Source organism: Corylus avellana, chromosome ca1 (assembly GCF_901000735.1).
Source record: "Corylus avellana chromosome ca1, CavTom2PMs-1.0".
Taxonomy (NCBI): Eukaryota; Viridiplantae; Streptophyta; class Magnoliopsida; order Fagales; family Betulaceae; genus Corylus; species Corylus avellana.
Genome location: NC_081541.1, coordinates 41,329,996 through 41,356,274, shown reverse-complemented (window position 1 = coordinate 41,356,274; position 26,279 = coordinate 41,329,996). Strand labels below are relative to the sequence as shown.

The window sequence follows — 26,279 nt, the reverse complement described above, 5'->3', positions numbered from 1 at the left end:
AGAATGAAGACGTATTCGCCTGGAGCCACGAAGATATGCCCGGAATAGACCCTGCAGTAATAGTTCACCAGTTGAATGTGAGCCCAAATCACACGCCGGTGATTCAGAAAAGAAGGGGTTGTGCACCCGAAAGAAGTAAGGCTGCAGCAGAAGAGGTGGAGAAGTTAATTCGGGCAGGATTCATCAGAACTGTGCAATACCCAAAGTGGCTATCCAACGTAGTGCTAGTGAAAAAGTCTAACGGTAAATGGAGGATGTGTGTGGACTTCTCAGATCTCAACAAAGCTTATCCAAAAGACAGCTTTCCTTTACCACGGATTGATTTGTTGATTGATTCGACATCAGGGCATGAATTACTTAGCTTCATGGATGCTTTTTCCGGGTATAATCAGATATGCATGTATGAACCGGACCAAGAAAAAACATCCTTTGTGACAGACCGGGGAACCTATTGCTACGAGGTGATGCCATTTGGATTAAAAAACGCAGGGGCAACCTATCAGAGGTTGGTCAACTGGATGTTTCAAGGTCAGATTGGGCGGAATATGAAAGTCTACGTAGACGACATGCTAGTGAAGAGCACCCTAGCCACAAACCACATCCAAGACCTAGCCGAGGCATTCCAGGCTCTAAGGCTCTACGGTATGAAGCTAAACCCTGCTAAATGTGCTTTTGGAGTGTCCTCGGGTAAGTTCTTAGGGTTTGTAGTATCGAGGCGTGGAATTGAAGCCAACCCGGAAAAGATAAAGGCAGTGCTAGATATGCAAGCACCACGGAGCACAAAGCAATTACAGCAGCTCACTGGTAGGGTTGCCGCCTTAAATCGATTTATTTCCCGGTCAACAGACAAATGCTTGCCCTTCTTCAAGGTTCTCCGGAAAGCGTTTGTATGGGATGAAGAATGTGAAGAAGCCTTCAATCAGCTAAAGCAATATTTAGGGAATCCTCCCTTACTCAGCCGAGCCAGTGAAGGAGAGGTACTCTACCTCTACTTGGTAGTATCGCCCACTGCTGTGAGTTCAGCTTTGGTCCGGGAAGACCAGGGCACCCAGAAGCCAGTGTATTTCACTAGCCGAGCCTTACACGGAGCAGAAGAAAGATATCCCAGGATAGAAAAACTGGCATTCGCGTTAATAACGTCAGCCCAGAGACTAAGGCCGTACTTCCAAGCTCATACCGTCAGAGTCTTGACAGAGTACCCATTAAAGAAGGTGATGCAGAAACCAGACGTTTCAGGAAGATTGGTGAATTGGGCCATAGAATTGGGAGAGTTTGATGTAGAGTTTCATCCAAGGACAGCAATCAAAGGGCTGGCACTAGCCGACTTTCTCGTGAAATTTTGTAATTTTCCAGAACTAGACCAGCTACCCAAGGGAGAAACATGGATAGCATATGTAGACGGGTCTTCCACCCAAAAGAGAGGCGGAGCCTGGATCGTGCTGATAGACCCAGGAGGAGAAGCCCTAGAGTTCTCAATCCGGTTGGACTTCATTACGACCAACAACGAAGCAGAGTACGAAGCAGTCATAGCCGAAATGAGCTTAGCCCAGGACATGGGGGCCAAGAGTCTGGAGGTAAAGAGTGACTCCCAAGTGATAATCGGGCATATTCAAGGAGAATACGAGGCTCGGGGGGTAAAAATGAAGAAGTATCTCGCTAAGGTGCAAGAACTACAAGTCTTATTTGATTTGGTAGTGTTGACTAGGATCCCTCGAGAAGACAACAGTCGGGCCGATTTCTTAGCAAGACTCGGGTCCGCAACAGACGAAGAAGCAAAAGTCTCGAAGCAAAAAGTACAAGTCCTAACCGAACCTTCCATATTACCAATTGCGAAGATCCTGCAAGCTGAACAAGGAGACGAAGCCCCGGAATGGGCTATTGATATTATCCGATACTTGAGAGATGGAGGGCTCCCAGATGACAGACAAAAGGCACGACAGATCCGGATGAGGTCTGCTCGATACACCTGGATTGATGGGACTCTCTATAGGCGGGGGTACACATTGCCTCTCTTAAAGTGTATTACTAAGGCAGAGGCAGATTATGTGATGCGGGAGATTCACGAAGGGGTATGTGGCAGCCACGGAGGAAGCCGAATGCTGGCTCACAAAGCTATTAGAGCCGGATACTATTGGCCCGGAATGAACAAGGATTCTAGTGACATCGTGAAACATTGCGACAAGTGTCAGAGATTTGCTAAAATCATGAAGAATCCCCCTGAAGAGCTAAGTCCAATCTCGTCACCATGGCCTTTTGCACAATGGGGAGTCGACTTGGTAGGTCCATTACCCACGGGAAAAGGAGGATGCAAGTTCATAGTAGTCGCAGTAGATTACTTCACAAATGGGCAGAAGTGGAAGCACTGGCAGCCATCACAACCGGAAACATCCAGAATTTTCTGTGGAGATCAGTAGTGTGTAGGTACGGAATTCCTCACGCCTTTGTAACAGACAACGGTAAGCAATTCGACTGTGAACCATTCCGAAAGTGGTGTGAAAAACTCCATATAAAGAATTACTACTCTTCACCGGGACATCCCCAGGCAAATGGATTGGTAGAAGCAACCAACAAGACCTTGATGAAAACTCTAAAGAAGAAGCTCAAAGATAGTAAGGGAGCTTGGGTAGAATTTCTTCCGGAGGTATTGTGGTCTTACAGAACCACCACCCGAACTCCTACAGGGGAAACACCCTTTGCCCTGACATACGGAACTGAAGCTGTGATTCCCGTGGAGGTAGGGTCTCTTAGCTACCGAGTGGAGCATTACAACCCGGGGCTGAATGAAGAAGGAATGAAGCTGCACCTGGACTTGTTACAAGAAAAGCGGGACAGAGCTCAGATCACCATGGCTGCATATCAGCAGAAAGCAGCTAAGTACTTCAACAAACGGGTTAAGCATCGGGACTTCAAAGTCGGAGATTGGGTTCTTCGAAAGGTAACCATCGCCACACGAGATCCCACTGAAGGGAAGCTGGGTCCAACATGGGAAGGGCCTTACCAGGTTGTCAAGTGTCATCGACAAGGAGCATACCACCTCCAGAGGACAGATGGAAAGCCACTACCAAGGCCGTGGAACGCGGAACATTTGAAAAAGTACTATCAGTAGTACACCCAGGGTTCGATTTATTTATGCTCTTATTATTTGATTGTCTTTTAATACTGCAATGGAACACAGAACATTTGAGGGAGTACTATCAGTAGTACTCCCAGGGTTTAATTTATTTATACTTTTATCATTTGATTGTCTTTCACTATCGAATTTTATTTGAATAAAGAGTGATGCTGACTTAAGCATCGGAGGGTCCTCGGTCTCCCGAGGACCACCCTTTGACAATTACTTTTTGGTAGACAGGACAGGGAGAAAACCCTGGGTAAAAACAAAGAGATTCATATCTGAAGGCAAGGAAACCTGGGACAAAAATAGAAAGACTCAGAGCACTTGAAGAAGTATTGCCAGTAGTATGCCCATGGTTTGGTTTGTTTATGCTTTTATTATTATTTGATTTAAGATCAATACTAACTTAAGCATCGGAGGGTCCTCGGTCTCCTGAGGACCACCCTTTGACAATTACTTTTTGGTAGACAAGACAGGAAGAAAACCCTGGGTAAAAACAAAGAGATTCATATCTGAAGGCAAGGAAACCTGGGACAAAAATAGAAAGACTCAGAGCACTTGAAGAAGTATTGCCAGTAGTATGCCCATGGTTTGGTTTGTTTATGCTTTTATTATTATTTGATTTAAGATCAATACTGACTTAAGCATCGGACCGAGGACCACCCTTTGACAATTACTTTTTGGTAGACAGGATAGGGAGGAAACCCTGGGCAAAAACAAGGAGATTCATACCTGAAGGCAAGGAGAAAACCTTGGGTAAAAAACAATGAATAGGGAGACAACCCTCTAAAACAAGGATAAAGAGAAAACCTTTGGCAAAAACAATGAATAGGGAGACAATCCTTTAAAACAAGGATAAGGAGAAAACCTTTGGCAAAAACAATGAATAGGGAGACAACCCTCTAAAATAAGGATAAGGAGAAACCTTGAGCAAAAACAAGGAATCACCCAAGACGAACGGGGAACAAAGTTAGTTGAAAGATTTACAAATTATATGCAGGTTTGGATTATCTCGATGACTCGGAGAGGGACCCAGATATGATCCCCAGGTGTCTCGAAACTATGACGGGCGTAACCCCCAGCAAGGGATAGAACTGGGGGGTATTTCCGGAAACTCAAACGATGCCAAAAACAGAGCTGAAAAGCTCCAACTAACAAGCTCAAAACATATTCATTAAGGAGACATGAGTCTTGGACAAGGTCAAACAACAAGCCACCAGAAGGCTTTGGCTAAATTCCCGTCATCCAAGTACTTTGGTTGAGGGAATTGGGGGGTAACTGTTAAGAATAAATTCACACTACAAGCCCATCAAATTTTGGGCCCAACAGCCAAGAATAGGCCCATAAAATATTAATTAAATAGCAAGGGCTATTTAATTAATCACTATATAATATTTTCCAATTAGGATTATATTATCATAAAGAAATCTTATTTATCTCTACAAGATTGTTATTTATGATTATCATTCCAAGATAAAGCTCAAAATTATCTCTACGTAAAAGATTATCTTTACAAGATAATCGTTTGGGATTATCTCAACTTCGAACTCTTAAACCAATTCGAAACAAAGAAAGCCAGTTCAAATCAACTTCAACCTTCAAGCCTATAAATGGGCCCCTACACAAGGTACAAGATACGTTCTCTTTCAGATCAGAAATTATTAGGCGTATTAAATTATTGTGCATCGAAGCATAGTATTTTTCTGAGTTCTAATTTTGGCATCGGAGTGTCCACGGCATCTACGCCGTCGGACTCTTTGACGCTTTTTCACTCTTTTGTAGCAATTTGAAGAGCACACATTGTCGAATTGCAGATCTCAAAGAACGCACATTCATCGTGAAGAAAACTGTTCTAACAATATATATATATATATATATATATTATTAAATGGGGTTGTTAATTAGGAGAATAAATTGGTTAATTGAAATAAAAATGTAAGGATATCATGATTTAAGTGATGAAATTAGGGATGGAAAGGCAGTGCCTATACGGTTAACTGGCGGTTAGCAGCCGTTATTTAAACGGTTGGAGGTTAACAGTTTTTTGAAGGAAGAATAAAATAAAAAATTTGCGTTTGGCTCAGCTCACAGTTCTCCCTAGCTAGCTAGCCGAGCTCACTTGCCAGCCAGGCAAGCCAAGTACTCGAAGCTTGGCTATTGGCTAACCCAACTTAGGTGCTTGAATAAGGCAATATTTAAATGATTAGGGAAGGATATGTGCTTTATACAGATGAGTGAAGATCGAAGTGGTAGGTTTTTTTTCTATGTGGGACAAATAAAAGGCAATTGAAAACACTTGTAGTTGTTTGTGTGGGAGTCTGAGACACGGCCAATAGGCAAATTGAAAACCTCACTCCACATGCGTTAGTGTTCTTGGCTTCATGCCTAACTTAATATTACATTATATAACATACAAACAATATATTTTTATTGTGTATATATACCAAAAACTTGTTGTGCAAATTTATTTAACTCGCAAGTGCACGAATCGATTGTAGTTTAATGGATTGCAAGTGCGAGGTCGATCCCACAGAGAATTGTATTTTTGAAAGAGCAATTTATATCTAAACTAATTAAATCCTAATCTAGTTCCAAAAGGGTTTTGATTTTTGAGTTTTGAAAATTAAAGGATAAACATAAACTAAATAAAATAAGTAAATCTAAGGATAAAGGTACTAAGGTTTGGGAATTCACACTCACCAAATCATAACAACATACTTTATGTTCATCAATATTAATCCGAAGTTCTCACAAATTAAATCATAGATATGTTTTACTATACTTCAAAGAATTAATCAAAACCATCCCATGTATCCATTCATTGACCAAATCACAAAAGGAATCCAAATTAAATTGAAACACCAAATGTATCCGTAGAACAAATCACAAGGGATATCCAATTTTTATGAGTTAAAAGCCAAGCAATCAATCATATGAAATTATCTCAAATCATCAAATGTATCTTTGAATCACAAGAGATATCCAAGAATCACTCCATACAATTGATTAGAAGTAAAACAATTGAAATATAAAACCCAATAAAATCAGAATAATAAAAACTTACATAAAAGTATTGATGTTCTTCATCGGTGAGGCTTCATCCCCAACCTTAGTTGGGAATTTAGCTCCACATAAAAATAAAATCTAAACCTAAACCTAAACCTAAACCTAAAGAAAAACTAAACAAAAGAATTTTGCTCTCTGGGATTGTGTATCTTTTCTTGAATGCAAAGAAGTCTATTTATAGGCTTAGGGAAGTCCTAGAAGCCCAAGTAAACCTAGATAATTCGGAAGTCTGTCTCCCAGTCAAAATAGAAGTCTGAAATCGGACTAGGATTCGTCCAAATTTGTGTCTCTTAATTGCGGGGCGATTTTGACATAGAAACCGTCCGAATTACGAAAATTCTATTTCACAACAAATTGTAGTATTTGAGCTAGCTTTCTAATACCGTTTGAATCACTTCAATCCGATATTTGATCGGAGAGTTATGGTCAAAATACTAAGACATGTGCAGAATCTGAATTTGAATCCGATCCGAAATCTTATCCAATCTGAACTTTAATCTGATTTAACCTTTTCTTGGATTTGGTTAGACTTAACCACATCATCTAGGTCTTCTCAAAGTATGCTTTCTTCCAAACTTCACATTTTTCCCTTTAAAGCTGCAGTTTTTCTTCAATGACCTACAAAACACTAAAAACACAAAATTAACTCAAAATATTAAATAACGACACAACTAAAGGATTAACTAATGTAAATAAAGGGGTCCAAATATGCAATATTTGGCACTTATCACTTGTTATATATATATATATAACAAGCTATTAGCGATATATTTTGAAAACACCATTAATTACTAGGCAGTTAGCAATTATTACTAACCACTTCCAAAAGCAGTTAGAGGTTATGGTGGTTCGCTATTAACAGTTAGAAACCACCCGCATTTTCTCCCCTAAAAAATAGTGGAGTATCTCAAATATAACAAGATTTGGTGGGCCCAACAAAAGGTCCATCGCCGGAGCAGGCCCAGCCTCCGTCCGAGACCGGACACTCAATACTGAGCAGCAGGCATACTAGAATCATTTCCTTTGTTTAGGCATACAACTTCGGGACCTTTGAAGATTGACTGCACTCTCTCCAAGCAAGGGAAGGATTTGAAGCATGGTAAGCAAGAGAAAAGCCATGAGAGATTGAAGCATGGGGTAGCTTTCCAAGCACTTATCTTTAGAGAATTCTATGTCAAGTAAGGATGTCTTTGAGAAATCTGCTTCAAATTCTAATTCTGCTTCAAACAACTGTGTTGCTTTATACCTTAAATATTGTTTGGTAGGCTTTGGATTAGGTTTTTTAGGTCTGTGGAACAATAAAACAATATCCTCTGCAATTCAGTGAAATGGTTTACTTTCTTCTCCATGGATATTCGGTTCTTGTTGGAGAAGAAGAATTGACATGCAAGCTCAAGAAAGAGTGTAACTTCTTCTCCATTGAATGCAAACTTAGAGAGCTTTTGGAGAAACTTATAAAGAAGTTGATTCTCAAGTAATATCAAGTCTTGCTTTATGATCTAGTACCAAATATTTTCATTTGTAAGTTTGTGACATTGTTTTAGCATCCTATGGCATATTCTAATGGAGCCTGGTCTTGAGATGGTGATCGATCACTAAAAAATCAATTTTTGAAAAGAAATTTTAATAAATGTAGTATTTTCCTTTCGGCAATTAGAATTTTATGATATGTACATCAGCACTATATCCTATGACATATCCAAATGTCATTCTTATTGTGTTGTTCATTATATTATTATTTAAACGGTTATATATATATATATATATATATATATATATATTTTAACATTGTATTAAAGTAAAAATTTTGAATTTAAATATTGTTTTCTAACAACCTTTGTTTTGTTTGCATGCACCTCATAAATGAGAGGAATGTGACCTTTTGATTGATCTTTTCACGTGACAAGAGACCTTTTACATTTACTTTCACTCCCCAAAAAAATCTGAACTAAAAATTGTAGACCTTCCAAAATCGTGTGAGTGTCACATTTGGCTATCTCCCAAAGAGATAAGATTAATTAAGACTAAACAGCACATCATACTGCCTCTTTATATTTACTCATGGAGAGTTATTTCAACGCAAGATTAAAAAATGTATTTTTGCTCCATGTAATTTGAAGTTCTGACAAATAGTAATTAATTGCATTTTAAGATAGAAAAAAAAAAAAAATTAGTAATTTTTTTTTGTTAAAAATATTGGCAAAATCTATTAATGTGCTTTATCAACACCAATCAGGTGGTCAAAGGGGTGACCAAATTACCACCGCATGGCCATAGGGGTGATTTAGTCATCCTTTCAATTTATTTATTTATTTGTCATTTAGGGATGATCAAACTACTCTCAAAGTTATGGGATTGTTTGGCCACCTCCATTTATCATATTAATGAATTTTATAAACTTTTCTAGAGGCAAAAACTAATTTATTATTTTTTGTTTAACCTACATATATGATTAATTACTTTTTAAAATTCAAGGAGTTATTTGTCAAAGCTTCAAATTATTCACTACGATAAAAAATGCATTTATCCATAAGAAATAACATGAACTGGTTCCATCTCTGTACATATATGTGACTCTATATCTAAGCTTAGAGCACTCACAGTACACGACTAACAATTTTTTCTCAATTTAGAGAATTAAATTATTTTTTGTTTCTCTATTCAAAGTACACAATAGATTTCCTGAGTCTTTCCATGTATCAGTAAAATAATATATTTTCTTTTATTTGTTTTCTTTATTCTAGAAACGTCGTTTCTTTCCTTCTCTCATATCTTCATCCATGCACCTGAGATCTAGACTGGGGAGGAAATTGGAGGGTTTTTAACTGGAGCGAAGCCGCACACATTTTATAATGTTCCCTTGTATACATGGGAAAGGAATTAAAGTAGCACTCCTATGTGTGAAAAAAAGAAAAAAAGTGTCAATGATTTTTAACTTCCTCGGGTTAAGAAATATATATTAATAGGGAACAGGCCAATTTAAAGCTATTTCAATTTGAGCTCTTTCATAAATAGGACCAATGATTTGATTGATAATATGTTAAATCATTACTTATTTCAGAAAAATTAATTGATAAAAACTATGAATTTTAAGTATTTAATTAATAGTTTAATAGGAAACACAAGAAGAATGAAATTAAGATATGTCATAGGATAGTGCTGAAATACAGACTCCATGGATACAAACTTTCAAATGAAAATATTCCTGCTAAAACCTAGTAAGACAAGTTAAAAAGGATTACAAAGTTAAGATACAAAGCCATTAGAGCTAACAGCAAATCATTCCAACAAACACTAATTCACACGTGTTTCAATTCTTCATGACAAAAGGCCTAAGGAAGTTCACAAAAGTGACACCCAATACAAAAATTCCAGCGATGGTTGCAGTGCCTCTCCAAAAATCTTTAAAATACACATTTGTCAGGGATGCCACGAGACTGTTCCAAGAGTTATCACAGTGGTCATTGAGCTGATGATAGATTTTGTGGTAACAGGATTCACGTTCAACAATCTCATGGCTAAGTGTGTTGATCAGAGTAGTCACTGCTTTGCTGCTACCGCGCCTATTGACAATCACATTTTTTTCAACGAGCAAACGCACATCATCTTTAGTGGTGATAAGATAATCCAATAACAAAACATAATTGCAGATGTATGTGTTTGATGGATAATGACACTGCTCCAAAGCCATGAGGTTTCGGAAAAGAGCTTCTGTGTCATTTTCTATCTTAAGTTGTGGGACTTTCAAGATAAATCGCACACTCTTTGAGCATGGAATGTGTTTCAAGCATGGTAAGCAAGAGAAGAGCCATGAGAGATTCAAGCATGGATGGCGTTCCAAGCGCTTCTCCTTAGAAAACTCTATGTCAAGCAAAGATCTATCCCCTAAATCTTTCCCTTCTATTAATGCTTTGAACTCCACTCCTGTCTCGTACAGCTTTGTGACGGTATATTTGAGATGTTCGGGACGTTCGGGATCAGGTTTTGGGTTCCTTGGAGAGAAAAACATTCTGTGCAAATCAGTGAAATGCTTTACTTCCTTCTCAATTGGTTGGTATTGCTTATCTGGGAAGAAGAACTGACACGCAAGCTCAAGAAAGGGAGGACCTTCTTCTCTATTTGAAGGCAAACTCATATAACTTTTGGAGGATCTTAAACGGAAGCTGATTCTCTAGTAATATCAAGTCCTGCTTTATGTGTGATTCTAGCCATGGATTACTTAATATATAATCCTTTACATATTTTCCACGATATTTGCGTTTAAAATTCCTCCACAATAGCTCAATAATAAAGATACCATCCAATAGAATTATTTCGACAAACTCTTTGTTGCTGAGTTCAATGGTCTCTGAATAGTAATGGCGGATTTTTTCTTCTTTTTTCTCAATGATGCTTGCAAGATCCTTCTGGCTCTTCCCTCTCCGCAAACAGAATTTCTTTAAATATTTCAGTTTTTGCATTTTCACGCCCCTCGATTCTTGAATGTCGTGATGAAATGGGCCGATTGAAACTGACTTTGGAGTGTAGGCTTCTTCCTTTACCATACGAAGTTTCTTGGGAACCCTGTAAATACAGCACTCAGGCCATTCCTCGATCGGTGGAATGTTAATGATCGACTCCTCACACCCCAGTGCACCTACAAATCTTATTTATTTCAATCTCATATACCTATAATGATCATTTTATTTACATCACTGTTTTTAACTCTAGTGAAATTTTATCAAGAAAAATTTTACCTACAGTCTCACTCTCACTCACACATACCTAAGTATGCAGTGTCTAATATGATACTAAAAATCACTATTAAATTTTAGATAAATTTATATTATCGAATTTTAGATCCAATAGCAATTTTAATTTTTTTGTGTTACGTCGAGAATATACACTTGAAAGTATGAGAGTAGGAATAAGAAGTTTTCACACAAACACAAGATGCCAAGGTATTTTTTGTTTAAAGTGATCAATGGGATATCTGAATTTGAACTAAATTAAACATAAATCTGTAAATTTAGAAATCCAGTTTATGAATAAAATACAATTAATCCAGGTCCTTGCTTTAGGAAATCCATTGTATGATCAATAAAATCAACTACTTCATTTAAAGGAAGTTTTAACACATCTTATCAAAAAGTAGATAATGAAGTGAACATAGACGGAAATGAACCTGCTAATTTCGCTAGCGAGAAATCCATATTTATAGCTTGAGAGCTCCAGAAATCCTCCTCTTCAATTCCCACACTTAGGGTTTCTCTTGCTTAATTTCTTCTTCTTGCACCCATGTATATATATATATATATATATATATAGCTGGTGGCACTGTGGGATCTCACATCAAGCACATCATGCTTTCGCAAAATGAATGGTTCAAAATATCCCTTCTCAACTAATAACGCTCAAAGTCCTTGAACTTATTAATTAGGTTACTGATATTTCTGAGTAGGATTTTTATCTGCTTTTATTCTCTAAAGGTGACGTGGGCTTTTGTTAGGCTATGTGGAGCCTAATTTTGTATTTGACTTGATTTGAACCCGACTGACCCAGCTCAATGTTAGAAGTCCTACGATTTAAATGAGATTTTTTCTGAGATTTAGTCAATAGAACGGAGCCTTGACCTAAGATAAATTTCCATACACTTTTAGGAGAATAAAAGTCCTAGGCATAGCATTACTAGATCTATTTTTATATCTTGTAAAAAGAAGAACTATCAATTCCCATCAAGAGATTAAATTGTGAAAGCTCCATTGCTAATTAGGAAAAAACAGAAAAAGAAAAACAAATCAAATCTAAGTAGATGTAAGTCTATCTTTCACATTAAATGATCAAGGGTGCCTGGTTCACATTAAAGGTCAACAGAGGGCCAGATTATCATATGAATCACGTATATATCTTGATCTCTCTCAATCATCATGTGTGAGTTACGTATGCAGATCTTACGTAATTTTAAGAGGCAGGATTTTTTTTTTTTTTTTTTACGTATGCAGATCTAATTTGGACCCTTGTTTAAAGTCATCTGATTTTGAACTAAAACATAAATTTGTAGGTTTAGAATACCATTGTATCAATAAAATACAATTGCAGGCCCTTCCTTTAGGAAATCCAGAGTATGAATAAAATCAACTACATCGATCATTAAAGTAAATTTTAACACATATATCCCATCAAAAAGTAGATAATAAAGTGAAATAGACGGTAAGGATTTCTTACTGATTATGTGTACTCTCTTCCTCTTGCGCACTTTTATATATATATATATATATATATATATATATATAATAGAATAGTACGTAATACCATGTACCAAACATAACCTTAGTGTCATTTTAGTACTAACAACCTTTGTTTTGTTTGCAAGCATCTCATAAATGAGACGGACATGACCTTTTGATTCATTTTTTCAACAACACATTTTCCTTCGTACGTAGGACCATTCACGTACATTTGTTTTATTTTTTGCTTTCTAACTTTTTTGTTTTTTTTTTTTTTTGTTCTTATTTACGTACATTTGTTTTCACTCCACACGAAAATGAGAACCTTTCAAAATCTTGTCAGTCTCACACTTAGCAATCTCCCAAAGAGATAAGATTAAGAGTACTAAACATCACATCATGCTACCTCAGTACCTCTATTCACTCAGCTCATGGAGAGTTATTTCAATACCATAAATTTTTAAATTTTCAAAAGTGATTAATTAATTTTTAAGATAAGTTAAAAATAATAAATTAGTAATTTTTATTAGAAAATTTGATAAAATCCGTTAATGTACCTCATCAACACGAATTAGGGCGGTCAAGAGGGTGTGGCCAAACTATCCCATAGCCATTAGGGGTGGTTTTGGCTACCACTCAATTTATTTATTTATTTACTGTTTATGGGTGTCCTAAGTACTGCCTCTAGATATGCTCAGAAGGAGAGGTTGAAACCCCCATAGTCACGGGATAGTTCGGTCATCACCTCCATTTATCACATTAATTATGAATTCTATAAACTTTTTTAATGGAATAAACTAATTTAATTTTTTTTGATTAATTCACCCCCAAAGCGTGATTAATTACTTTTTAAAACTCGAGTGAGTGTTGATTCAAAAAAAAAAAAAAACTCGAGTGAGTGTGAGAGAGACATGATGGGGGAAGAGAGAAGAGTGAGCATGGGAGACGTGAGAAGAGAGAAGAGTAAGCATGTGTTTGTTTTAGGATTATAATAATTCATTGGATAGCTATAGTGCTATACATTGGGTTGTATTTAAGCTACCCAATAGTTTAGGAAACCTATAAGGTAACTGCTGGAGCAGCTTTTTTTTTTTTTGAAGATTTTTCGTGTATTTAGGGAAGGAAACAAGCTTATAGTATAGGAAACTTATGGGGCATCTACTGCAACTTCCTTTTCTGTAGGCTTATATATAAGGTTAAGTATATAAGGGTTGCTATATATAATAATATAAAGAAATAAGTTTTAGGGTATTTGCTGCTGGTTGATCTTCATCTATGTATCTTAATTAGATCTAGACAGAAAAGGGGAGGAAATTGGGGATTGAGATCCCTTCCAATTACTCAAAATTGAAGATTCTTATGTTATAAAATTGTGGCTCTTTATTTTAAATCTAATGGTCTATAAAATCATTTAAACCTCAGTAAAACAAATGCCAACTTAAAATTAAAATTTAATGCATCAGTTATACAAAAGCAACTGGTATTTTATAGACCATTAGATTTAAAATAAAGAGTCACGGTTTTGTAACATGAGATTCTCCAATTTTAAATAATTGTTGGAGGGTTTGTAACTAGAGCGAAGCCGCACACATTTGAAAATGCTCCCTTTTATGTGGGAATGGAATTAATGAAGCACTCCTATGTGTGAAAAAAAAAAAAAAAATCTCAATGATTTTTAACTTCCTCGAGTTAAGAAATATATAATAGGGAACCTGCCAATTTAAAACTATTTCAATTTAAGGCTTTCAAGCTATGGGAAAAATTTGAGCTCTAAACAAAGAATTCATAAATAGGAGATAAATTACGGACCTATGTTTTTGATTAATAATATGTTAAATCATCACTTTTTTCAAAAATTTTAGTTGATAAAAATTATAAATATAATTATTTAATTAATAGTTTAATAGGAAACACAAGAAGAATGATATATATATATCACAAGTTAAAAAAGGATTACAAAGTTGAGATACAAATACATTAGAGCTAAAAGCAAATCACTCCAACAAACACTAAATCACACATGTTTCAATTCTTCATGAGAAAAGGCCTAAGGAAGTTCCCAAAAGTGATACCCAAGACAAAAATTCCAGCAATAGTTGCAGTGTCTCTCCAAAAATCTTTAAAATACATACTTGTCAGGAATGCCACGAGACCGTTCCAAGAGCTATCACAATGGTCATTGAGCCGTTGATAGATTTCGTGGTAACAGGATTCACATTCAACAATCTTATGGCCAAGTGTGTTGATCAGAGTAGTCACCGTTTTGCTACTACCGCGCCTATTGACAATCACATTTTTTTCAACGAGCAAACGCACATCATCTTTAGTGGTGATAAGATAATCCAATAACAAAACACAATTGCAGATGTATGTGTTTGATGGATAATGACACTGCTCCAGAGCCATGAGGTTTCGGAAAAGAGCTTCCGTTTTCATTTTCGATACAGTTCGATGTTAGAAGCCATACGATTTAAATGAGATTTTTTTTGAGATTTAGTCCATAGAACGGAGCCCTAGCTTAAGATAAATTTCCTAACACTTTTAGGGGAATAAAAGAAAACAAAAGTCCTAGGCATAGCATTACTAGATCTATTTCTATATCTTGTAAAAAGAAGAGAGATTAAATTGTGAAAGCTCCATTGCTAATTAGGAAAAAACAGAAAAAGAAAAAAATCAAATCAAATCAAATCTAAGTAGATGTAAGTCCATCTTTCACATTTAATGATCAAGGGTGCATATGGTTCACATTAAAGGTCAAGCAAAGGGCCAGATTATCATATGAATCACGTATATATCTTCATCTCTCCCAATCATCACATGTGAGTGACGTATGCAGATCTTACGTAATTGTAAGGTTCGGATCTTTCTTATTAGAAAACCTTCCAAAATCTAAAAAATTAGTCACTTTGACACAGTCGATGAATCATATATATATGAATCGGGTTTAATTAATCAATAATTTTATCTCGAATCAAATTGGTATAAATTGTTAAATTTGACTTTATTTGTTTAAATCCTTTTAAACTCGTTGTGTATTGAGCGCTACTTTTTTTTCGTGCAATGAATACCGGTTCAAGTGCAGTACGAGATTGTTAGGACACTTTTTTTGGTTGTTAATTAAGGATTTTTCTTATGCTTTTCTAATAGCATAGATAAAATTGAAATTTCTTTTTAATAGAAAACACATATCAATTTTGAAACCTTTTCTAAAAGTGCACTTTGCCCATTTTCTATCTCTTCTTTTAACTTACTGCTCGGCTGCCCGTTCATGAGGCCTGAGATTTTTATTTATAATCATTTCAATACTAGTAGTAATAATTAGCATTATTATTTTTAATAAAAAGTGTCAAATTCTGAATTAGGTGAGACAACTTGACCAAGAGATGAGAAGGTTGGGCCGGTGGTCCAGAAATGTGTATATTTAAAACTACGTAAGGTGAGTAGATGCATTATCGTAAGCAGTGGCGGATCTACGCATGATCGAGAATTGGAAAATTGATAAAATAGAGTAGGTGGAAGCATTAATTGCATGGTGAGGTGTTGATTGAAGAGAGATATAGGTGAGGCGGCTCGTGGCTTGAGAAAGAAAAGCAATTTGTAGTCTGTGAGTAAGGCATGTAAAGCAGGCTTCAATCACTTGTTTTTTTTAACCTATTTTTTATTGGGTTTTTGTCAATTATATAAGTAAACTTAGGTAGAGAATTGTCTTAATATATTGAAAAAATGCCATGTGTTGTAGTTAATGTATTGTTTCTCTATGCACCCGAACACCTACTAAAGTTTATTACTGCAATTAAATTTTTTTTTTATTGAAAATAAAAATCACATTAACCATTTATTTTGTTATAATGAAAAAAAAAAACATCAAATAAATGATAGTCATATAACCTTCGTAAAGTTTAAATTTTTAATTTTGTGTTATCATTTTTTAAATTGTATTTATCATTTTTTTTTTTTTTATGTTATGTTATAAAAAATAAAATATTATTTTATTATGTTAATGTCGCCCTACGAAAATCAATTCGCCGTAAGGAAGAGGTAGAAACCCTGAGGCCGGTTGGCAACGAATACTGCTATATATCAAGCAATTGCAATACAAGCATTTCTTGCCGGCGAAATTGCAAGTTTTTACATTAAATAAATTCAAGCATTCATAAGTTCACAAGAAATAATATATATATACTTCTTTTTTTTAACAAACCGGCATTCATAAAATATAAAGTGGTTACAGAACAAACATGAAGTTAAAGCCGATGAAAGCAGTGGCGCAATATGATAGGTACAACCATCGAAAATACGAATACCTTTATCAAACATCTAAATAGGCTTCCTAAGAAGTAGTGGAGATTTAGATGAAAATGAAAATGAAAAATGAAAAAAAAAAAAAAAAGGTTACCTTCACAGGCAGTGAGTCTAAAGCCCAACCGGTTAGGGTTAACAAAAACCACATATAGACAAACAACTAGCACCTTAAAGAACTGAGAAGTGACCAAAAAGAAAAAAAGATCCACTTCACAGACAAAGAGTCTGAAGCCCAACCGGATCGGGTTAAACAATAAGCAATAGTACAACAAAAAATTACAGAAAGTTACACAAAATAACAGGAAAAATTCAAAAAACAGCGGCTATGATGGAGGAAGGCGTCGGGGGGAAGCTACTCAGCGCGTGAGTCAGCTCCACTAGCGAGAGCGTGTGGTCCACGTGCAGGCGTGTGGGGGTTGGTAGGGGCTGCAAAAAGCTACGCCGGTGACAAAGGAGGAGGGGGCGTGTTTTAGGCTGGGGATATGAAGAGAAGGAGATCGAACTTTGAAAAAGTCGATCTTCAAGCCTACACATATCTGGCCGGCGAAGTGTTGGAGGAGACAATTCACGACAGGGATGGAGTGGGCGGAGAGGGATGGATATTGCGACTACTATTTCGCGAGTGTTAGGGATAAATCGTCATAGACAATAGATAGATCTAACAAAAAAATCTAGAGAGAAAAGAGTTCTCTCACAAAGAGAGAAACTCATAAGAAAAGGAACGCAAAGAAAGAAAAGGGAAACCAGAAGGGGGTGGGAGGAGGAGGGAAGCCAAAAGGTTTGCCCTCCTCCTCAAGGTCTCTCGTATGGGTTGGAAATCAGGAGAGAGAAGAGAGTTTTCGCTAGGCAAATTGTGAATTATTGACTTTTTCATTAAAAGAATATAAATTTTCATTTGTTATGTCAATATAATCATAAAATAATAACAACATTATATACATATAAGATTGATTAGAGATTAATATTATCAACCCTTTTCCTTATTCAATTAGAAAAAAAAATATATATATACTTGGTTGAGGTACATAAATTTTGTTCTCTTCGAAGTGTTTCATGCCATTGTCCTCAGGAGATTTCCCATGGTATATCCCAACCAATGTGATGTGTTATCCTCAAGATATAGCTGCCTAGCCATTTGGGTTGTTTGTTCCAATAGTCCGCATTATATTATAGAACAAATAAATGAATAATCTATCAAAGAAACGTCTTTTAGTTTTGGCAAAATACACTTGCCCCTTCCACTTTACACCATATTTGTAATGATTTTAACTGCTTAACTCTTTAACTTAGTCCTCGCTAATAGAATTTTTTTATTAAATTCGACAAAAATGTATCATGTGTGATACATGTGACCCAAATTGTCCATTATATCTATATTAAAGATGTAAAATAAAATGAACCTTAGAATTTCTAAAAGGAACACAAGCAAGCTACCATGTAAAATATATATATTTTTCAATCGAATCTTTTTTTTTTTAAAAAAAAAGATTTTTTTGTCTCATGGTTAGTAGCCGAGGAATGCTTCTCTTCATTCCCAAGACCATCTACTCACCAACTCATGTGAGTGCATCTTGACTTTTTCAAAAAAATAAATAAATAAATTAAGACGCATAGATGGTGAGTAGATGGCACGGTGCAGAGAATGCAAAGGAGCATATCTCGTCGGTAGCCTGCTCTTGTTCCCTCACGATACTTTAATTATTGGCTTAGCCATACACGTCATCACTCGTCTCTAGTGATTCACTTGGCGGATCCGGATCTCCTGAAATTCTCAGGAAATTTCAGATTCTGGAATTAGGGGATCCTGGCCGTCCATTTTAATCCAAAGGCCAGGATCCCGCCACGTGTCCCATTAAATTAAAAAACCTTTAAAATAATAAAATAATATTTAAAATTTAAAAATTAATTAAAAAAGAAAATAAAAAAAATAAAAAACTTGGGTGTGTGACCACCCCATTTTATTTAGAACGGCCATCCCCAGCCGTTGGATGGGGTGGCAGAAGCCATCATAACCCTTGAAGTGGATCGATACCCCAAGGGTATAAACCACCAGCGCCGATTTGGGTGGCGGAAATACCGCCATGGCCTTAGGGTGTAGATCCACTTGGTAGTGATGGTGGCCCGAAGCCACTGACCCAAAATGATTGGCCGGCGCATTGCCTAACAGAAGTGGTGTACATGCAAGTTTTATTTGTCTCTTTTTAAGTACTTTTAAGTGCAATATTACAAAGGATACAATTTTGAATGGACTACGTGGTAGGAATCTTAACTTTAGTTAAATGGGCAACCGAGACTCATAGTCGAATCTAAATCTAAATTCGGGGATCCGGATCCTCACTTGGCATATATTGTCGAACGAAAAAGTTATTATTTTGTTATTATTTTACATCCTCATTGCAAGTCCCGACAAAACTTTCCAATCTGGTTTACTTCCCAAAAGAAAGTTATAAATAATTAAAAAACTATTTGGGAAAGCAAAGTATTTAAAAATTTCTGTTATGTTACACACACATTATTATTAATTTATGATTTTCAAAAATAATAATTATGATTTCTTCACGTCATATTGCTATAGTAAATTAATCTAATTTTTTATATCTCCAAAATTTTAGTCCGTGTGTAACCCTCCCTCATTTTCATCTCTTAGCCGTTTCACAAAATGCGACCGTCAAATTCTCGCAAAATGTTCTCAAACCATGGCGAGAGAGATAAAATGAGGGAGGGTTACGCATGAAATAAAATTTTTAGGGTATAAGAGATTAAGTTAATTCACTGTAACAGTATGATGTGACAAACTAACAGATTTTATTAAATTACTTAACGAAAATTATTTTATGGAATTTTGGCCTATTCTGAGGACTAATAAATTATTTTTTTATACCATATTGAGTGATTTGTAATTTTAGGACACCTACAAGAACCTATAAATTATCTTTTTATACCACATGGAGTTATTTATAATTTAGGTCAATTACAATAACAATTTTAGCATTTATCTCATAAATTTGTGAATTTAATCATTGAACTAATAATGTAATAGACAAAACACAAAGAATGACGTTAATTAGGATAGGTCATAAGATACAGTACTAATAATATAACATAAAATTATAATTATTTCTGAAATACGTACTTCATTAGGATATGTCATAAGATACTAAAACAATGTGACAAACTTACAAATGAAAATCACAAGCTAAAAATTATTAATTACAAAGTTCATATGCAATCCTTTAGAGCAAAAAGCAAAGCACTCCCACAAACACAAAATCACAGATGTTTCATTAATGCTTCATGAGAAAAGGTCTAAGGAAGTTGCCGAAAGTAAAAAGCAGGACCAGAATTCCAGCAATAGTTGCGGTGCCTCTCCAAAAATCACGAAAATACACACTTGTCAGAGACGCCACGAGACGGTTCCAATAGTTGTCACAATGGTCATTAAGCCGTTTATAGAGATCATGGTAACAAGATTCAGGTTCAACAATCATGTGGCCAAGTTTGTTGATCAGAGTAGTCACTTCTGTGCTGCTACCGCGCCTGTTGACAATCACCTTCTTCTCAACAAGCAAACACACATCTGATTTGGTAGTAATAAGACAATCCATTAGCAAAACATAATTGCAAATATATGTCTTTGATGGATAATGACACTGCTCCAAGGCCATGAGGTTTCGGAAAAGAGCTTCAGTTTGATCGTCTATCACAAGTTGTGGGACTTTCAAGATACATTGCACACTCTTGAAGCAACGGAAGGATCTCAAGTATGGTAAGCAAGAGAAGAGCCATGAGAGATTGAAGCATGGATAGCGTTCCAAGCACTTATCCTTAGAGAACTCTATGTCAAGCAAAGATTTCTTACAGAAATCTATGTCTTCTAATGCTTTGAACTCCAATCCTGCCTCATCAAGCTTTGTGGCTGTATATCTTAGATGTTCAGTTCGTTTTTGGGGATGAGCTTTTGGATTTGTAGGACAATAAAACATTCTATGCAAATCAGTGAAATGTTTTACTTCCTCATCCATAGGTATTCTGTGCTTACCCGAGAAGAAGAACTGACAGGCAAGCTTAAGAAAGGGAGTAGCTTCATTTCCATCAAAGGCAAACTTATAGAGCTTTTGAAGAAACCTAAGCGGAAGCTGATTCTCCAATAATATCATGTCTTGCTTTATGTGTGATTCTATCCACGCATTACTCAATATATAATCTAATTTTTCATTTTTTTCGCGCTCAAAATTCCTAAGGAAAAGCTCAATGATAAAGATGGCATCCAATAAAATCTTTGCAACAAACTCTTTACTGTTGAGTTTAAAGCTGGTCTCTGAATAGCTACGAGCTATTTGTTCTTTGTTGCTTTCAATTATGCTTTCAAGATCCCTTTCGCTCTTCCTGGTCCTAGAACAGAATTTCTTCAAATATATCTGTTTTTGTATTTTCACACCCCACAATTCTTCTAGATCATGATGAAATGGGCCTATTGAAACTAACTTAGGAGTGTAGGCATCTTCTTTTACCTCACGAAGTTTCTTGGGAACCCTGTAGATGCAGCACTCTGACCATAATTCAGATTCCTCCAATAATGAAATGTCAATGATTGACTCCTCGTGGGTTCCTTTTCCTAGTGAGAAATAAGCAAAAATCAGTGGTAATAAAATGAAACTGCAAAGCTTATTTCAACCCCATATACTTATAATCTTTTATTTATTTATTTCAGTTTTTCAGTACTCTAGGGGAATTCTGTCAAAGCAATTATTAAATGGGGAAATTCAACTGTAACAATCAATTTATTGCTATTCCAAGTTTTCAGACGAACACAGGATACCAAGATCCTTTAGTTGTGACAAGTTATATATCTTGATCTAAGTCTTCATCAATTGCCTCTGAGTTTGAACTAAAAACATAAATTTAGAAATTTAGAAATCCAGTGTATGAATATATAAAATGCATGCAGTCCCTTGGTTTAATTAGGAAATCCCTGTGTATGAATATATGAACTCAACCATATCATTAAAGGAACTTTTAAAACATCTTAGGAAAAACTACAAAAGAAATGAGTGAAATAGATGGTAAGAAACCTGCAAATATAGTTGAGAAGCAAGGCATATGTATTGCTTTTGAGAGCTCCAGAATTCCTCCTCTCCAATTCCAAACACTCTGGGTTTCTCACTTAATTTGTTACTGATAATATGTCCTCTCCTCCTCTTGTACCGGTATATATAATAACATGATGTACTTATTGATCTTTTTGTGTCACTACGAGGTCTCACACAAACGAGACTTTTAAAATTACTCTACAAATTTAATCTAAGAAAAAAAATTACAAACTAATCCTTAAAAGAATGTGTCTGTTAATTTCTTTCAAGAGATTAAATTATAAAATAATTCTAAAAAATTTTCTTATATTTTTCAAAAAAATTATATAACTTTTAAAATCACTTTTAATTAATCATTATTAAATTTAGGAAATGTGTATTTATTGTATCATCTCTCTTCTCTCTCTTTGTTTTTTATTTTTTTTATTATTATTTATTTCTAATTATAATACCATATATGTTGGTCCATCTATCACATTTATTAATGGTCCATTCTGCAGTGAAAGTAGGTTGCAATGATCAATAGAGTGGGCAGATTATTGTACGAAGCACGTTTCTTTATCTCTCTCAATATGTGTGACGTAAGCATATCTTACGTAATTTGTTTTGTTTTTTTCCATCAAGAAAGTGGAGCCTTTTCCTAAAGGCTACATAGGAGGATGAAGGACCACTCACGTGTTTCACCGATTGCAAAAATGTTCAACCTAACAAATAATTCTATTGTGGCAGTCAATATATTAATCTTTTTCAGAAATAATGAACTCTTATATGTAGGATTTATTTAATAAAAAAATCGTGTTTAATCAATCTTTCTATCTTCAATGTTAGACAATTTGTTTTTTTTTTTTTTAGTGAAAATTTTCAGCTTTTCATTAATATCAAAATAGCATAACTTTTTGGACACATACAATATCATAAATAAAATACGAGTATTCTTCCATTCAAATTTGCTCTTAAGATTGAAAAATTTCCTTCTTTGCTAGCCTATGAGCAGCCAGCCATGTTTGCATCCTTGATCTTAACGTGTGTGATACTCCATGATCGGAAATAGTGAAGTAACATCTTTGTACCCTCAATCAATTGGCTATATTAGCTCCATGATTGTCTTTACATCCTCAAAGCAATTACATCCATTGCATCTATCTCCAACATTATATTCATGATTTTCTAGAAATAGTCCATCAAAATTAGGTCTTGGTGTGAAGACCTCAAAAAGTGCAATAAAATCCATGTTTTGGTCAAGAATGCCAGTTGAGTTCAACTAATTAATTGGAGCCTGTCTACAAGAACATGCATGGAAAATACTAGAAAATGACATTTACCAAGTCACAGAAAACACATAACACCAACGTACCCACTTTGAATGAGAAACTTAGACACTCCAAATAATAGAATTAGTAACAAAAATGTTTCCTATTTTTCATTTTTCTATGAACCCTTATCCAATCCCATGGTGTGCATCCACCAAAATTGGCCACCATCGATCAACCAACAGAATATCTAATATTATCTCTTTTCCCTGTGTAAAGACAAGGATAAAAAACACAGGAAAAAAGGTTTCCACTATACCAAATGATGTGTCCTTTCATTTTTTAAGTTTGTTTTTGTCGAAATATGATCAGTTTCTTTGAGTCCAGTAATTCAGTCACGTGGAGTGGAGTCCACCGCAATTGGCTTCATTGAACCAAGCAACGGAATCTGAAGCTATCACTTTTCATTATGTAAAGAAAAGTTAACAAAGCCAAAAAAATTAAAAAATTAAAAAATAGGGAGATTTTGTAATGATACCGAAGATTTTGTAATGATATGAAGAGATTTTCTAAAGTTGTTTATCCCTAATAAAAATAAAAAATTCTAGACTCCTAACTATTTTATAGGATTTTTTTTTTTTTTTTACTAGTGTCGGTATATAATTAAAACTGATGACAAAATACCATTAATGGTGGTGGGTCAATGGTTTCATGAAAATTCTCAAACATTGGGCACATAGTAAAATGTGAGTTCAAATCTTACAATGAGAATCTCCACACAAACTTAATTGGTGTTAGCCACTTTAAATTTCACTGATGTCTTGTTGAGACTGAACGCTTGCAATTACCCACAGATCTCATTGGTTCTAAGAGGATAGATACTACTACTATCACGCTATGTAGAATAGTCACAATTATTTATTATTTTTTCCTACCATTTTCAATTAGAAGAAACAAATAGGATGTTAAAATAATTTTTTTAGTGACTAATATTTCTCTAATCATATGCTCACGTATATCAAAAAATTGTAAAATAATTATACTTCTGTTATTTATGAGGTTGCAAATATTTGATGTCGAAATAACACTCTCCAGCTAACCAACCAACTTGTTGTAACTAGGTCAATAAAGAGCTGCCGGATATTCCGATACCAAAAAGTTATCTCGTACATTGACATAAGACATGCATACATAACTCTGTTTATTTGACAGTTAGCGTTGGAGGTATTGAGTGTTGCTTTGTTTTGGCAAAAGCTTTTTATCTTTTATTTATTGTTCACGCGCGTACGTTACTTTTTTTAAAACAATTTTTATATCTCTTTCTTAATCCGTTCATACAAGAGAAAGGTATTTCGTTTTTATCTTTTATTTATTGTTCACGTTACTTTTTTTTTAAAACAATTTTTATATTTCTTTCTCAATCCGTTCATACAAAAGAATGGTATTTCGTTAATGGGTTTTCTGGGTTATTAATTTCGTGTCTTTTTTAAAAAAATTTTTATTTTTTTATATCGAGTATAATCTCGAGCTCTTCGATGACACCAAATATAGTAAGAGAATTGGAGTAGTTGAGATTGCAATGAAGGGTCTTAGATCCGGAAAATGATCATCTCTATTTCATTTGAAATAGAGAGTATCTATTTAGATAAAAGGGTGATAAAATTAGGACAAAATTGTCTCCAACTTTAAAAGGTTAGACAATTTGATTCCACCATTTTGCTTAAATAACTCATCTCCATATCAAATGAAATAGAGAGGATCTTTTTTTAATTGAGAAAAGAATGGTGGGACATGAGGCAACTTGAAGGATGGAGAGTTCTGAGAGGACGATAAAGCAAGTGCACTGTGGCTATGTGATTGAAGAGAAGGAAATTTCCACATGCTTTGTGGGGGCGTTTTAGGTTTAGTGACATGCTATGTGGGGGCGGTTTAGGCTTAAAAAAAGTCCCAATACATTTAGAAATGCTTGAATAGATTATAGGGGCACTTGACAAATGACTCAAATCATAAGTGTGATGTTTTTTAGTGTGTGAGTGAGAGAAATTGTAATGTTTTTTAGTGTGTGTCATCGATGTTACTCATAAGTGACTTTGAGAGGCAAATTTTGAAAAATTATTAGAGACGTTTCACTTTAAAGTAGGCACGCTTCATTGTTCAAGCATCCCTACTTAATTAGTTGGAAAAGGGGGCGTTTTTTTTATTTATTTTAGTAATAAGGGGATGTTTTACTGTACAAGCGCCCCCACTTTTTAGAGGCACCGTTTAAGGGTCATTTTACTGTTTAAATGTCCCCACTCTTTAGGCATTTGTACATGGGGGCGTTTTACTAAAATGGCCCTATTGAAGGCGCACTAAACCTTGTTTTATTATTATTTTTTTTCTATTCAACTAAACCTTGTTTTATTTAGTGGTGAAAGTAGCTCTCCACAAGGACAACCTTTGACTAAAAAAATTTTGGGTTAAATGATCTGGGATCTTGCATATGTGCGGCAGCTTTCCACAACGACAACGTTTGGCTAAAAAATCTGGGATTAAATTTGGACCTTGTTTTTTTAACATCAATTGTGCGGTAGTTTTCCACTTTTTAATTCTATTAAAAAAGAAAAAAAAAAGAAAAGAGTATTAAGTTCTCTCCGGGTATTCTCTTAGTCCTAAGTGAATATTAATTATTTTCTACAAAATTAAAAAAAAAAAATTACACTTATTTATGACACCCGATTTTTTGAAATTAATATCTATCTAAAACCAGAAGAGCACTTAACATTTTTCATAAAAAAAATTTTATACAAAAAATTTAAAACTCTATATTACTTCAATCATTTTTTATTATAATAATATAATAAAAAAGAAAAAAACCATTTGCCAAACAAGGTCAGTTGCTCATCACTACTGTTGTTGATAGCTTTTTTGTCACTGATAATATGTCCTCTCCTCCTCTTGCACCCGTGAATATTATATAACATGATGTACTTTGTGGTATTTTCCCGTCACTGTGGCAAACAATGACCATAGTTGATTGGTACTGTTATATTAATATTATTTGATAATTGTCTTTTATTTTTTCTTCTCAAAATAAAAGTATTAATAAACAATTCAAACACAATATTTGAATGTAATGTCATTGTAAGGTCTCACACATTTAACCGCCTAACTCTTTCACTTAGTCTTTACTACTAGAATATTTTAATAAGAAATGTTAAGGGTATTAACTTTTTTACTAACAGATGGGTACTAATATAATGTGGAGGTT

At 35.0% G+C, this 26,279-nt stretch overlaps 2 protein-coding genes and 1 pseudogene across 2 annotated transcripts; 1 reads left to right on the top strand and 2 right to left on the bottom strand.

Annotated features, from left to right (window-relative positions):
* Window positions 1-35: 35 nt before the first annotated feature.
* Window positions 36-2,414, top strand: LOC132172333 (uncharacterized). Its single transcript, XM_059583816.1, has one exon. It carries the CDS (start codon window positions 36-38, stop codon window positions 2,412-2,414), a length of 2,379 nt encoding a protein of 792 aa, XP_059439799.1.
* Window positions 2,415-9,361: 6,947 nt separating this feature from the next.
* Window positions 9,362-11,451, bottom strand: LOC132165809 (UPF0481 protein At3g47200-like; annotated as a pseudogene).
* An 8,352-nt stretch (window positions 11,452-19,803) lies between these two features.
* LOC132166948 (UPF0481 protein At3g47200-like) lies at window positions 19,804-21,863 on the bottom strand. The gene is made up of 2 exons (XM_059577815.1): window positions 21,762-21,863; window positions 19,804-21,304 (listed from the first exon to the last, which is right to left on the bottom strand). Exons 1-2 carry the CDS (start codon window positions 21,787-21,789, stop codon window positions 19,974-19,976), a joined length of 1,359 nt encoding a protein of 452 aa, XP_059433798.1. The 5' UTR covers window positions 21,790-21,863; the 3' UTR covers window positions 19,804-19,973.
* Between the last annotated feature and the right edge of the window lie 4,416 nt (window positions 21,864-26,279).